This window comes from Manis pentadactyla, chromosome 1 (assembly GCF_030020395.1).
Source record: "Manis pentadactyla isolate mManPen7 chromosome 1, mManPen7.hap1, whole genome shotgun sequence".
Classification (NCBI taxonomy): domain Eukaryota; kingdom Metazoa; phylum Chordata; class Mammalia; order Pholidota; family Manidae; genus Manis; species Manis pentadactyla.
The window spans coordinates 176724621-176739941 of NC_080019.1; the positions used below are offsets into that span (position 1 = coordinate 176724621).

Genomic DNA, 15321 nt, shown 5'->3' on the forward strand with positions numbered 1-15321 from the left:
GAAGGCCACTTGCATTAGAGAAAAATACAAATAAAAGTGGCCTTGTGTTAAAGTATACTAACCACCTCAGGCAGAGACAAGGTAACAGATGTTGCTTTCCTACCACCCACTGCCGAACTGATAATCAAGATGAGATAAATGTAAGGGACTATAAACTTGACAACCTCTGGTTATTTATCCCAGCTATAATTACAGAAAGACACGTGCCAACACTGACAATAACAAAATGAATAAAATGCGATGACTACAAAAAACTGCAATGACTACAGAAGAGTCCAGTTTAAGAAAAAAAAAATTACCTAGAAAAATGGATTAACTAACATTAGCAGCAAAGTAAAAATCTGCTTCAGGGTGTTTAAACTTCTTCCAGGCTTGATTCTTCAACAAAATGGACAACTCTTTTTCAGGGTGAACAAGATCTATGAAAATGCTGAGTTAATGCCAGTATCTACACCCAGGTTTCTGCTCCCACCTGTCTGAGGAGGATGCATCCACACCACAGTACAGAAGTCAGTTACAACCAACCCATTTACTACTATTTAACTTGCAAATCACTATTTTAGCACAAAACACCATCATCTTACACTGGAAGCTTATGGGAAATCCAAAGAAAGATTAAAGGGTCGCCTAAATAAAACACCAGAAATGTCCAGGAAATATTATCATTTATAAAATACACAGAAGTTACAAAGATGCTACACAATCCATAAAGCATGACCAAGTATTTAAATCTTCATAGTTGATATGAAACACTATATCCACACATTTCCCCATTTGCGGGAAGTTCTGAGCAAGCAATTGCCATCTTGAAATGGAGAGTTAAGCAAAGTAAAAATCTCAGGAGTTTCTAAAACCTCAGAAACAAAGTTATTGTGGTATATTTTAGTTTTGTTTGAATATTATCTGATTTAAGGCTTGATTATCAGCCCAAAGCACCAATCTTCCAATTATTCTTCCCCAGGAGAAAGATAAGCACAAGCTAAGAATATAGCAAGGCAAATAAAACCTCCTTATCTTCAACACTACCTTAAAGACCCTCTGGCCTTTAAAGAAGAGTGCCTGTGTGCCATGAATTTACACTCCAGTCTCCAGAGTGGTGAGTCTACTAAGAAATCAGAGTTGGGGAGATGGGCAGAGGGAGGCAAATAAAAATGGGAAGGGAGTGTCTTAGTCTTGTCCCTCAACCCTTTTTAAACACATGTAATTTGCAAATTTTGTAGGTAAAATAAGCAAGAGAAGCAGAGTAAACTTCTTTGATGCCTATTTTAAAGGAAATCCAACAGATTGGAAGTTCATTTTTAATCATCAAAATTTTCAGGGCTTAAACAATAGGCAGACCAATGGCCCTTCATTGGTCTATAGGTGAGTCATTTATTACTGGGCTGAGACTGATGACTGTCCCATCATAACCATTCTTTATTCTTCTTTTTAATAAAACACCTACGTGTTATTTGGACATGCAAATGGACACTCAGCTAAATCAGCTAAAAATTATATACCTCAGCCTCCCCTGCAGTTGGGGAATGTAACCATGTGACTACATTATGGCCAACTGTATGTGAGGAGAAATACTACATGCAACTTCTGGCAAGTGTCCTTAAAGGAAAGATATGCCCTTTACTTGCTCATCTCCACTTCCTGATGGCTGCAGTGCAGATGTGGTGACACAGACTGAAATAGCCACCTTATAGCACAGAATAGAAACCATATTACTGAATGTGAAAAAAGAACTAGAAGACTAGGTCCCTGACACTGGAGTCACTGCATCAGACCCAGATTATTTTCAATTATACATTTATAGGAAAAGAAATTAACTTCTACTTTAAGTAGATATTATGTTAGCTTTCATTACAGCAGTGAAACTGATATTCTAACTAATCCAGTCACCAATTTGTGGTAGTTATGTCCAATAAAGTCACCACAAACACTGAACTGGGTAATACTGAACCATTGTGCATGGGGGAAATACAGGGTTAGCTTCCTACCAGGCTCCAGTTACATTTTCATTAATCAATCAGTATAAAAGTTTGTTTTATGTGTGTTTCTGTTTAAGGACAGTTTATTTAATATATAGTGTTGATTCATTAACATTAAATTCACAACCAACAATATTATATCTCAGGGCTGACCAAAGCTTATCTAACACTTATTTTATCTGTAGGGCACACCACAGCCTTCTTGCACTTCAGCACCATGCTTGGGAGTCATTTTAAAGTCAAATCACCAACAAAAAGTACAAAAATGTGAAAAATGTGGCACTACATAGACCAGGAAGTAGAACTTGTTTACAGTATGAGAGCTAAAACAAGAAGGGAGAGTGTCACCTGATTCAACATCCGTAGGGAATGTGTGCTTCCAGAGACTCAAATTTTTCATTGCTGTGCACATGTCTATGAAAGCCCCACAAGATTTATCTAAGAGTTTGAGTAAATTCTAGTAAGTAGGCAAATTCACATATATGAAATCCACTAATAGTGAGCATCAACTGCATTTGAGAACTTCATATGACAAACAAGTTGTTATTTTAAAAGTCACTTCCTCAGGACACTATACAGCTTTTTGTGCCCAGAATATCCCACCTATTTTTACATTGACTTTCCCTTTTCTCTTGGATATCTTAATTTCTCTTCAGTAGCCACAGAACTGTTTGCTGTTTATTTGACATAGGGCATAATATTGGTGTCAAAAAACTACATCCTAGAGAAGATGAAATGACAGAGAATGTTTCTCCCAAGATTCTTTAATGTTAGAAGACACATAACAATTTAGTCACGCCTAGAATAAGGTAGCTGGTTGGAAATAATATATGCTTCTATCTTGATAATTTAATTCAAACAAGCCTCTTTCTTACTGCTTATAAGACAAAATTTTTGTTTGGATTGCTGATATTATCATTATTTGCTGATACAAGATATGAAACTGAAAAGATGTTTTCAGAGCCAACACCAATTTTGTTTCTTTTTAATTTTGTTGTTTTTGTTTTTTTAGTAAAGTTCATATTCCCAAAGTGTCAGAATGCTTCTTAGCACTCAGCATTCCTATTTGAATGCTTTCTTAGGTCAGTTGCATAACCAGTACTAATAGCGATGAAAATTGCTTCCTTCATTAACACTAAATAGTATTATAGACTATATCGGAAATTAAAAGTCATCTTGATAAACACAACACCAAATCATTTCATTATATATTATACAAAAGAAAATCTTAATTCTATGTTAGAAAATCAGTGGTTGATGATATATGAAAATTATAACTTACAATCCTTATAAATATTAAGTAAATCCAAAAGGATGACATTAGTGCTTTGGGTAAGATAAGAAATGCATTGGCAGGCATTAGTCAAATTTCAAGTACACTGACACTGTCCTTCAGCAATGCTATTACAATTAACTTCAGACTCAGTAATTTCACTCCTAGGAATTTACCCAAAGAAAACAAAATCCCTGATTCAAAAAGGTATGTGTACCCCTATGTTTATCACTGCACTGTTTGCAATAGCCAAGATATGAAAGCAACATAAATGTCCACCAACAGATGAATGGATAAAGAATATGTGGTATGAGGCAGAGCCAACATGGCAGCGTGAGTAGGACAGTGGGAATCTCCTCCCAAAAACATACATATTTTTGAAAATACAACAAATACAACTAATCCTAAAAGAGAGACCAGAAGACACAGGACAACAGCCTGACTACATCCACACGTGCGAGAGCCCAGCGCCTGGTGAAAGGGGTAAGATACAAGTCCAGACCCGGCGGGACCCGAGCACACCTTCCCCCAGCTCCCGGCGGGAGGGAGAGGGAGCCCAGGACTGCTAAACACCAAGCCCCAGCCACCTGCACCAGAGCGCAGACACAGTGCATGCCTGAATGGCTGGAAACTAGGGAAATAGGGCAGCAAGACCTCTGAGCGGGTGCTGAAGCTGATGCCCCTGTGACAAAGCAAAGCGAGTGCTTTTTGAAAGTCTTAAAGGGACAGGGATTTAACAGCTGGACAGAAACAACACAGGTCACAGCCCAGTGGCTGGAAATTACAGGGAAAACCGGGCGCACTAATCCCCTGGGCAACATCTCTGAGACCCCTCATGGAGGTAAACAGACAAACAGCCCCCCCATCCATTACCCCTCTGGGCGCTGCGAAAGCAGAGAAACAGCCTAAGGCAGAACACGGCCACAGAAAGGAAAATTCCTACACTTCGGCCGGGCAAGACACAAAGACCCAGCCTACACGCAATTGCCCAACACAAGCCACTAGGGGTCGCAGTTGTCCCAGTAAAGAAAGGCCAGTAGCAAGTGAAAAGTTTGGCCCTCCCAGCTGACAGTCAATAACACCTGTCAACATGAAAAGGCAAAAAAATATGATCCAGACAAGACTAACCCAGACAGCTTCAGCATCTGCTACATCTTCCCCTGAGAAGGAACCTGGGGAGATAGATTTAGCCAGTCTTCCTGAAAAAGAATTCAAAACAAAAGTCATAACCATGCTGATGGACTTGCAGAGAAATATGCAAGAACTAAGGAAGGAGAATACAGAAATAAAATAAGCTCTGGAAGGACTTCAAAACAGAATGGACGAGATGCAAAAGACCATTAATGGACTAGAAAACAGAGAATAGGAATGCAGAGAAGCTGATGCAGAGAGAGATAAAAGGATCTCCAGGAATGAAAGAATTCTAAGAGAGCTGAGTGACCAATCAAAAAGGAACAATATACGCATTATAGGGATACCAGAAAAAGAAGACAGGGAAAAAGGGATAGAAAGTGTCTTTGAAGAAATAATTGCCGAAAACTTCCCCAAACTAGGGGAAGAAATGGCCTCTCAGACAACAGAGGTACACAGAACTCCCATGACAAGGGATCCAAGGAGGGCAACACCAAGACACATAATAATTAAAATGGCAAAGATCAAAGACAAGGACAAAGTATTAAAGGCAGCCAGAGAGAAAAAAAAGGTTACCTACAAAGGAAAACCCATCAGGCTATCATCAGACTTCTCAACAGAAACCCTACAGGCCAGAAGAGAATGGCATGAGATACTTCATGCAATGAAACAGGAGGGCCTCGAACCAAGACTACTGTATCCAGCACGAATATCATTTAAATATGAAGGAGGGATTAAACAATTCCCAGACAAGCAAAAGTTGAGGGAATTTGTCTCCCACAAACCACCTCTTCAGGGCATCCTACAGGGACTGCTCTAGATGGGAGCACTCCTAAAAAGAGCATAGAAGAAAACACCCAACATATGAAGAAGGGAGGAGGAGGAATAAGAAGGGAGAGAAATAAAGAATCATCAGACCGCATTTATAATAGCTCAACAAGCAAGTTAAGTTAGACAGTAAGATAGTAAAGAAGCTAACCCTGAAACTTTGGTAACAACAAACTTAAAGACTGCAATGGCAATAAGGTCATACCTTTCAATAATCACCCTAAATGTAAATGGACTGAATGCACCAATCAAAAGACACAGAGTTATATAATGGATAAAAAAGCAACACCCATCCATATGCTGCTTACAAGAGACTCACCTCAAACCCAAAGACGCGCACAGACTTAAAGTCAAGGGATGGAAAAAGATATTTCATGCAAACAACAAAGAGAAGAAAGCAGGTGTTGCAATTCTGGTATCAGACAAAATAGACTTCAAAATAAAGCAAGTAACAAAAAACAAAGAAGGACATTACATAATGATAAAGGGCTCAGTCTAACAAGAGGATATAACCATTATAAATATATATGCACCCAATAGAGGAGCACCAACATACCTGAAACAAATATTAACAGAACTAAAGGAGGAAATAGAATGCAATGCATTCATTCTAGGAGACTTCAACACACCACTCACTCCAAAGGACAGGTCCACCAACAGAAAATAAGTAATGACACAGAGGCACTGAACAACACACTAGAACAGATGGACCTAATAGACATCTACAGAACTCTACAACCAAAAGCAACAGGATACACATTCTTCTCAAGTGCACATGGAACATTCTCCAGAATAGACCACACACTAGGCCACAAAAAGAGCCTCAGTAAATTCCAAAAGATTGAAATCCTACCTACCAACTTTTCAGACCACAAAGGCATAAAACTAGAAATAAACTGTACAAAGAAAGCAAAAAGGCTCACAAACACATGGAGGCTTAACAACACACTCCTAAATAATCAATGGATCAATGACCAAATCAAAATGGAGATCCAGCAATATATGGAAACAAATGACAACAACAACACAAAGCCACAACTTCTGTGGGATACAGCAAAAGCAGTCTTAAGAGGAAAGTATATAGCAATCCAAGCATATTTAAAAAAGGAAGAGCAATCCCAAATGAACGGTCTAATGTCACAACTATCGAAATTGGAAAAAGAAGAACAAATGAGGCCTAAGATCAGCAGAAGGAGGGACATAATAAAGAGCAGAGAAGAAATATATAAAATTGAGAAGAATAAAACAATAGCAAAAATCAATGAAACCAAGAGCTGGTTCTTCGAGAAAATAAACAAAATAGATAAGCCTCTAGCCAGACTTATTAAGAGGAAAAGAGAGTCAACACAAATCAACAGTATCAGAAATGACAAAGGAAAAATCATGACGGACCCCAAAGAAATACAAAGAATTATTAGAGAATACTATGAAAACCTATATGCTAACAAGCGGGGAAACCTAGGAGAAATGGACGACTTCCTAGAAAAATACAACCTTCCAAGAATGACCCAGAAAGAAACAGAAAATCTAAACAGACCAATTACCAGCAACGAAATTGAAGCAGTAATCAAAAAACTACCAAAGAACAAAACCCCCGGGCCAGATGGATTTACCTCGGAATTTTAACAGACATACAGGGAAGACATAATACCCATTCTCCTTAAAGTTTTCCAAAAAAATAGAAGAGGAGGGGATACTCCCAAACTCATTCTATGAAGCTAACATCACCCTAATACCAAAACCAGGCAAAGACCCCACCAAAAAAGAAAACTACAGACCAATATCCCTGATGAACGTAGATGCAAAAATACTCAACAAAATATTAGCAAACCGAATTCAAAAATACATCAAAAGGATCGTACACCATGACCAAGTGGGATTCATCCCAGGGATGCAAAGATGGCACAACATTAGAAAGTCCATGAACATCATCCACCACATCAACAAAAAGAAAGACAAAGCCACATGATCATCTCCATAGATGCTGAAAAAGCATTTGACAAAGTTCAACATCCATTCATGATAAAAACTCTTAGCAAAATGGGAATAGAGGGCAAGTACCTCAGCATAATAAAGGCCATCTATGAAAAACCCACAGCCAACATCATACTGAACAGCGAGAAGCTGAAAGCTTTTCCTCTGAGATCGGGAACTAGACAGGGATGCCCACTCTCTCCACTGTTATTTAACATAGTACTGGAGGTCCTAGCCACAGCAATCAGACAAAACAAAAAAAATACAAGGAATCCAGATTGGTAAAGAAGAAGTTAAACTGTCACTATTTGCAGATGACATGATACTGTACATAAAAAACCCTAAAGACTCCACCCCAAAACTACTAGAGCTGATACCGGAATACAGCAAAGTTGCAGGATACAAAATCAACACACAGAATCTCTGGCTTTCCTATACACTAACAATGAACCAACAGAAAGAGAAATCAGGAAAACAACTCCATTCACAATTGCATCAAAAAAAATAAAATACCTAGGAATAAACCTAACCAAAGAAGTGAAAGACTTATACTCTGAAAACTACAAGTCACTCATAAGAGAAATTAAAGGGGACACTAACAGATGGAAACTCATCCCATGCTCGTGGCTAGGAAGAATTAATATCATCAAAATGGCCATCCTGCCCAAAGCAATATACAGATTTGATGCAATCCCCATGAAACTACCAGCAACATTCTTCAATGAACTGGAACAAATAATTCAAAAATTCATATGGAAACACCAAAGACCCCAAATAGCCAAAGCAATCCTGAGAAAGAAGAATAAAGTAGGGGGGATCTCACTCCCCAACTTCAAGCTCTACTATTTGGTACTGGCACAAGAACAGAGCCACAGACCAGTGGAACAGACTAGAGACTCCAGACATTAACCCAAACATATATGGTCAATTAATATTTGATAAAGGAGCCATGGACATACAATGGCAAAATGACAGTCTCTTCAACAGATGGTGCTGGCAAAACTGGACAGCTACATGTAGGAGAATAAAACTGGACCATTGTCTAACCCCATATACAAAAGTAAACTCAAAATGGATCAAAGACCTGAATGTAAGTCATGAAAGCATTAAACTCCTGGAAAAAAACTTAGGCAAAAACCTCTTAGACATAAACATGAGTGACCTCTTCTTGAACATATCTCCCCGGGCAAGGAAAACAACAGCAAAAATGAACAAGTGGGACTATATTAAGCTGAAAAGCTTCTGTACAGCAAAAGACACCATCAATAGAACAAAAAGAAACCCTACAGTATGGGAGAATATCTTTGAAAATGACACATCCGATAAAGGCTTGACGTCCAGAATATATAAAGAGCTCACACGCCTCAACAAACAAAAAACAAATAACCCAATTAAAAAATGGGCAAAGGAACTGAACAGACAGTTCTCCAAAAAAGAAATACAGATGGCCAACAGACACATGAAAAGATGCTCCACATCGCTAATTATCAGAGAAATGCAAATTAAAACTACAATGAGGTATCACCTCACACCAGTAAGGATGGCTGCCATCCAAAAGACAAACAACAACAAATGTTGGCGAGGCTGTGGAGAAAGGGGAACCCTCCTACACTGCTGGTGGGAATGTAAACTTGTTCAACCATTGTGGAAAGCAGTATGGAGGTACATCAAAATGCTCAAAACAGACTTACCATTTGACCCAGGAATTGCACTCCTAGGAATTTACCCTAAGAATGCAGCAATCAAGTATGAGAAAGACCAATGTACCCCTATGTTTATCGCAGCACTATTTACAATAGCCAAGAATTGGAAGCAACCTAAATGTCCATCGATAGATGAATGGATAAAGAAGATGTGGTACATATACACAATGGAATACTACTCAGCCATAAGAAAAGGGCAAATCCAACCATTTGCAGCAACATGGATGGAGCTGGAGGGTATTTTGCTCAGTGAAACAAGCCAAGCAGAGAAAGAGAAATACCAAATGATTTCACTCATCTGTGGAATATAAGAACAAAGGAAAAACTGAAGGAACAAAACAGCAGCAGAATCACAGAACTCAAGAATGGACTAACAGGTACCAAAGGGAAAGGGACTGGGGAGGATGGGTGGGTAGGGAGGGATAAGGGGGGGAGAAGTAGGGGGGTATTAAGATTAGCATCCATAGCGGGGTGGGAGAAAGGGGAGGGCTGTACAACACAGAGAAGACAAGTAGTGATTCTACAACAGGTTGCTACGCTGATGGACAGTGACTGTAAAGGAGTATATAGGGGGGACCTGGTATAGGGGAGAGCCTAGTAAACAAAGTATTCGTAAGTATTCGTCATGTAAGTGTAGATTAATGATTAAAAAAAAAAAATGCAGTTCCTAAGTGGTGACCTCTAATGAGTTCTACACAATGATATAAAGGACATATAAAAGTGTAGGCAAAGGGTCTGTTTGTGTTTATACAGAGGATCAAAGCCTAATTTGGCTACCCCGAAAATGAACTAAGATACAATATGAAAAAGAACTTCCAACATCAGCACTCTCTGGAAGACTCATGCCAGAAGATGATCATCAAAAAACCCCAACAAAGATCCACGCACTGCTACAGGTGTAGATGCACTCATCCCACCAGTTCCTGGACTTGCCATGGGAATGAAGAAGGAGATATCTAAGCTGGCCTGTGCATACAGTAAAACAAATTTGACTGGATCTATACTGTTGGAACTCAACCAAGAATTAGGAGAAGTGCAAATTGTAGCGCTCCAAAATCTTACAACTACAGACTATTTACTGTTAAAAGAACATATGGGATGTGAACAGTCCCCAGGAATGGGTTGTTTTAATTTGTCTGATTTCTCTCAGACTGTTCAAGTTCAGCTGGACAATATCCACCATATCACAGATAAGTTTTCACAAATGCCTAAGGTGCCTAACCGGTTTTCTTGGTTTCACTGGAGATGGCTGGTAATTACAGGTATGCTTTGGTTATGTAACTATACTCCTATTATGTTAATGTGTGTGCGTAATTTAAGTAGTAGCTTAAAACCTATACATGCTGAAGTTACTCTACAAGAAGATATGTCAAAGAAATAATCAATCTTCCCAGGTTTTCTTCAGCCTGCTACTTCTATAGCTTTTCTTCTTCCTTCCTAATTACAACCCTTAAATAGAATTCGTGCCTCATATTGAATTTACTGAGTATCATAATACTTCCAAGTGGTAAAGACACCTCAAGACAAATGCTGGGCATAGAAGCCACAGGGCATAAATATGCAAAGAAGTAAAAAGCTAACCTTTTCAAACAATAAGGCTTCTCTCTCACTTACCAACTTTACATTTCCCTGTATGGCTCCAGAAGATGACTGGTTAGCCAGAGACGGGTAAGATTCCTCAAGGGAGGAACAACCTAAGACAGGCACAGTTGCAGCGGGGCCATCAGGTGAGAAATTGGGGATCAACAGAGGTGAGGCTTAGAACCTCACCCCCCCTGTTCTTAGGGAAATCTTCTGCATACGTGGATGTTTTATTGCCCTTGTCTAGCTTGGATTAACACATAGTCTACAGGCACACACCTGATCATCTACATTTGCTCTCTTACAACACTAAACTATGTTTTCTACCTTTATCTTGTATCTACCTACCACTTCAGCATTTTATTAAAAATAATAATAATAAAGAGAGAAATGTGGTATCCACATATAAATCAAGTAGAAAAATCAAATGAGTATTCATATTTGAACTGACTGTTTATAGTTCATAATGCATGAGCAAAACCGAAAGCTTCTGTGATGACTGCCCTTGTAATGTTCACCATGTAACTTATTCACTATGTAAGAATTTGTTCTCCATATAAGAACTTGTTTGTTATGCTTCAGAAGATTGGAGACTGATGAAAATTAGGCTTGGGGTGGATTAATGATTGTGCATTGAGCATTGACCCCCCCTATACAGAATGATATTGTTGTTAACAACCATTTGATCAATAAATATGAGAGATGCCCTCACAAAAAAATATATATATACACACTTCCAATTGTAAAATAAATAAGTAACTGGGATGTAATGTATAGCATAAGGAATATAGTCAAAATGTTGTAACAACTTGATATGGTGATAGCTGGTACCTAGAATTATCATGTATATAAATGTTGAATCACTGTGTTGTACACCTGAAACTAACATAATACTGTGTGTCAACTACCCTTCAATAAAAAATAATTATCTAAAAAAAAAAAAGAATATGTGATACATACACACAATGGAATATTATCCAGCCATAAAAGGAAAAGAAATCCTGCCATTTGCAACAACATGGATGGATCTGGAGGGTATTATGATCAGTGAAATAAGCCAGGCAGAGAAAGACAAATACCATATTATTTCACTTACTTGTGGAGTATTAAAACAAAGCAAAATAGAAGATACAAAAGAGCATTAGACTCATAGACACTGAGAAGTGACTAGTGGTTACCAAGGGGAAGGGGAGTGGGTGGGGGAGGGAGAAAGGGGAAGGGGACTGAACCACTGTGATATACATTTGATGATAAAAAATAATAATAATAATAAAACAATTAAATTCAATTTCACTTACCTAGTGTGTCTACTCCTTTCCTACCAGCACGACCAACCATCTGCTTATAAGTAAGAATATCTAGAGGCCGACCACTGAAAATAGGAGTCCGAATAATTACACGACGTGCAGGTAAATTCACCCCAGATGAAAGAGTAGAAGTTGCTGCTAAGACACGAATCTGACCTTGACGAAAGGCTCCTTCAATGATATCCCTCTCCTCAAAAGTAAGACCTAACAAAGGGAAGTTACAAAAACATGTATTTATTAACATGTAATGAAAATATTGTACTTGATCACTTAGGAGCTGAGAATCTGTTACAAGTCTCAAAAGATTTTTTTTTCAAAGTATTGTTAAGACTGTAAGCAGAGAAGTCACCACAAACCATCTATTTAAGAATATAATCTGCCACCCCAGTGTACTTCTATCTCATCTTCTAGACCAGGGGTTGGCAAACTTTTGTGTAAATATTTCAGACTTTGCAGGACAGTCTGTGTTGCAATTACTCATCCCTACCACTGTCACTTGAAAGTAGCCACAGAACAAATGGGCATGACTGTGTTCCAATAATAAAACTTTACTTGCAAAAACAGATGGTGGGTTGAATTTGACCAGCAGACTGTAGTTTGTTGATCCCTGTTCTATACAGTTTACTCCTTGAGGGTAGAGATGCCTTATTCATCACAGTATCTTCAGGCCTGTCCAACACAGTGGTTAGGCACAGTTTTGACATAAATAAATGTCTGAAGAATAAATACATGAGTAAATGAAAACATACAGAATATATACTTATCTGACTTATTTTTTATTTTATTAAACAATCCAAAGTGTTGATTTAAGTGGTAGATCCACAAGTATTCATTTTATTAGTATACATCGTGTTATATACAATGAAAATATTCTTTTGTGTGTTTGTGTGTATATATATGCTTAACATTTTTATATATACATGACTTTAAGTAAGTTGAAAAGGTTTAAATTCCTAATCTTAGAAAGTATATATTCTTAATCATATTATTAGCACATATGATCATTGACAGACCTCTACCTGAAAAAAGTTATTCAATTTAGTGACGGTCATAATCCTTGCAATTTTGACAATCTATCTATTTGATTTTTAAAACAATTGTAGCCCTCTAAAAATACAATATGACAATTTCTAAAATTCATTTCAATATATTTGTGAAAATATTTCAATACCCCTTGAGATAAAAGGAGACACTCAGAGTGTCATAAAATTAGGATACCAAGTACCACTCTAACCTAAATTTTAGGAACCAAAGTACAGAAAGGTAACAATTTTAGAATTTGCTTCCTCAATGGTACAAAAAGCTATATATATATACTAGATATATATATATACAGATAAGTAAATCTACACGTTTTTGTTTTACTTTTGTTTAATCTTAATCATACAATTTCTCAAAATGAAATCTTAGAGTATTAAGTATAGTTAGCAAGAAATCAAACACATACAAATATAAAAGTGAAATTAAGGGGCCTCTTTTTGGAGGGGGCCTCTTAATAAAAGGTTATAAATATGGATACCTGCATGATGAAATGCTACTCCCCATGGTACAGTCTTTTGTAATACAGAGTCCAGTCCTGAAGGTGAACGTTTTAACTGATCCATTACTTCTAAGAGGCCCTTTTGTTCCAGTATCACTGGTGGAAGTTCAGATGATCTAACCAATCCTGTCAACACAAAAATAATCAACACTTCACCTGGCCCTCTTTAAGTGCTGGGCCTCTTTCCATGCTATCTGCCTAACTTGTGTCAGAACTAAGTACTAGGGCAATGGTTCTGAAATTACTACATATAATAATCACCTGGAGATCTTTTAAAACTACTGATGCCTGGTTCTCACGGGACATTGTGATGTAATAGGGTGCAACCTGGACATGAAAAATTTTTACATCTCCCTAGGCAATTCTAACATACACTAAAGTTTAGGAAACACTATATTAGGGGAAAACCAAGCCCACAGGAGAGGATCAAAGGAACAGCTGAAGGAAGCAGATGATTACAGACACTGACTACCAGGCAAAGCCTAAAAATCAAAATCCTTACTCGAAGTGTGCCCCGCCAACCAGCAGTGTCAGAATTATCTAAAAGCCTAGTTCTGTGTGGCAATTTTTCTAGCCTCTTTGGCACCAATGTGGTAATTAATCACATTAATTAATACCTGCTGTTTTTGCCTCTCTCTGTAAACTTCTGCCCATGTAGGATCTTAACATTCTTAGATGTGGGAACTATGTTTTCTTAAAGAATTTCCCACTTTAGGATTTCTGAACTAGTAAAGCTTCTCATAAGATATATTTTTACTATATCTTATATTTAACCTATTTTTAATTTTTTTAGGTAAACTTTGTTTTTAATTTTGAGGACTCACAGAGGGTTACCAGTGTTTTATTATGCTAAGGACAATTCAAAAAATTTTTAATTACCATTAATCAATATTTTTATTTCAAAAGAAAAATTATTTTTTAAAATATCATCAAAAAAAATTTTTTAATGAGTAGGGATAATTCCAGAATTTAAACTCCAGCATTATGAAAAATGTGCTGCCTTGTCTTTACTTTTCTAGTGAAAGTTTCATCATGACCTAGGCTCCAGTCCAAGCACTCACTGGGTTTTGGGACCCAGTGTTATAAATCAAAATAACAGAACCTCAAGCAAGGAAAATAATAGACATGTTTCTAGTTGTAAGGAATATGAGTTATCAACAACATAAGTAATATAAGTTGACATAATACGGAATTATCAAGAGGGAACTAGAAGAGCTGTCATGATGCTGGACCAGAGCGTGCCCAGTACAAACTCCTTGCTGGAGCTAGGCTTGAAATACCCATCACCCATCCTCATGATGCCATCAGCATGATATCCTGATATTCTGTGACCAGAACTGGTGTCCATCATTCCTACACTTATCTTGAACCTTATGGGACCACGGGCTAGTGACAGTGGCAAGGAAACAGTAGTCATTCTAGAATCAGGTACAACATATACTAAAGGTCATAGCCATACACTAGATCACTACTCAGCAATAAAAAAGGAACAAATCAATAAATTAACAACCACCTACATGAATTTTATAAATATCATGCCAAGTGAAAGAAGCCAAATACAAAAGATATATACTATATGACTTCATTTATATGAAATTTTTAGAAAGGGCACAGCTAATCTAGAGTGACAGAAAAATCAGTGGTTGCCTGGAGCTGGGAATAGAGAGAAGAGACTGACAGCCAAAGAGAACATTTTAGGATGATAGAAATGTTCTATAAGTTCATTATAGTGGTGGTTAAACAGGTATATACATTTGTTAATATTCATTAAATTATACAATTCAAATGGGTACATTTCCTTAATATATAAATTATACCTCAAAGTGATTTTAAAATACGTGTGTGTGTATATATATGTGTGTGTGTGTGTGTGTGTGTGAGTGTGTGTTTTTTTTTAGAGTTAGAGTTCAAAAATATAAATATATGTCATCTACTTTCCCCAGAAAAATATGTGTATATGTGAAGTTTTATATATGATTTAGGGACTTCAAATATCAACCTTTTAAAG

General features: G+C 37.4%; 1 protein-coding gene across 12 annotated transcripts in view; it reads right to left on the minus strand.

The window, feature by feature from the left end:
• Positions 1-15321, minus strand: part of POLQ (DNA polymerase theta) — a 144942-nt gene that overhangs the window by 92636 nt on the left and 36985 nt on the right. For all 12 annotated transcript variants that reach the window (XR_008998041.1, XR_008998040.1, XR_008998043.1 and 9 more), the window contains 2 exons: positions 13293-13439; positions 11765-11977 (listed from right to left, as the gene is read on the minus strand). Coding sequence is in view for 9 of the 12 variants with exons in the window: in XM_057503105.1 (XP_057359088.1) it covers positions 11765-11977; positions 13293-13439 (360 nt within the window). In the remaining 3 variants the exon portion in view is untranslated. The remainder of the gene's footprint in view (positions 1-11764; positions 11978-13292; positions 13440-15321) is intronic.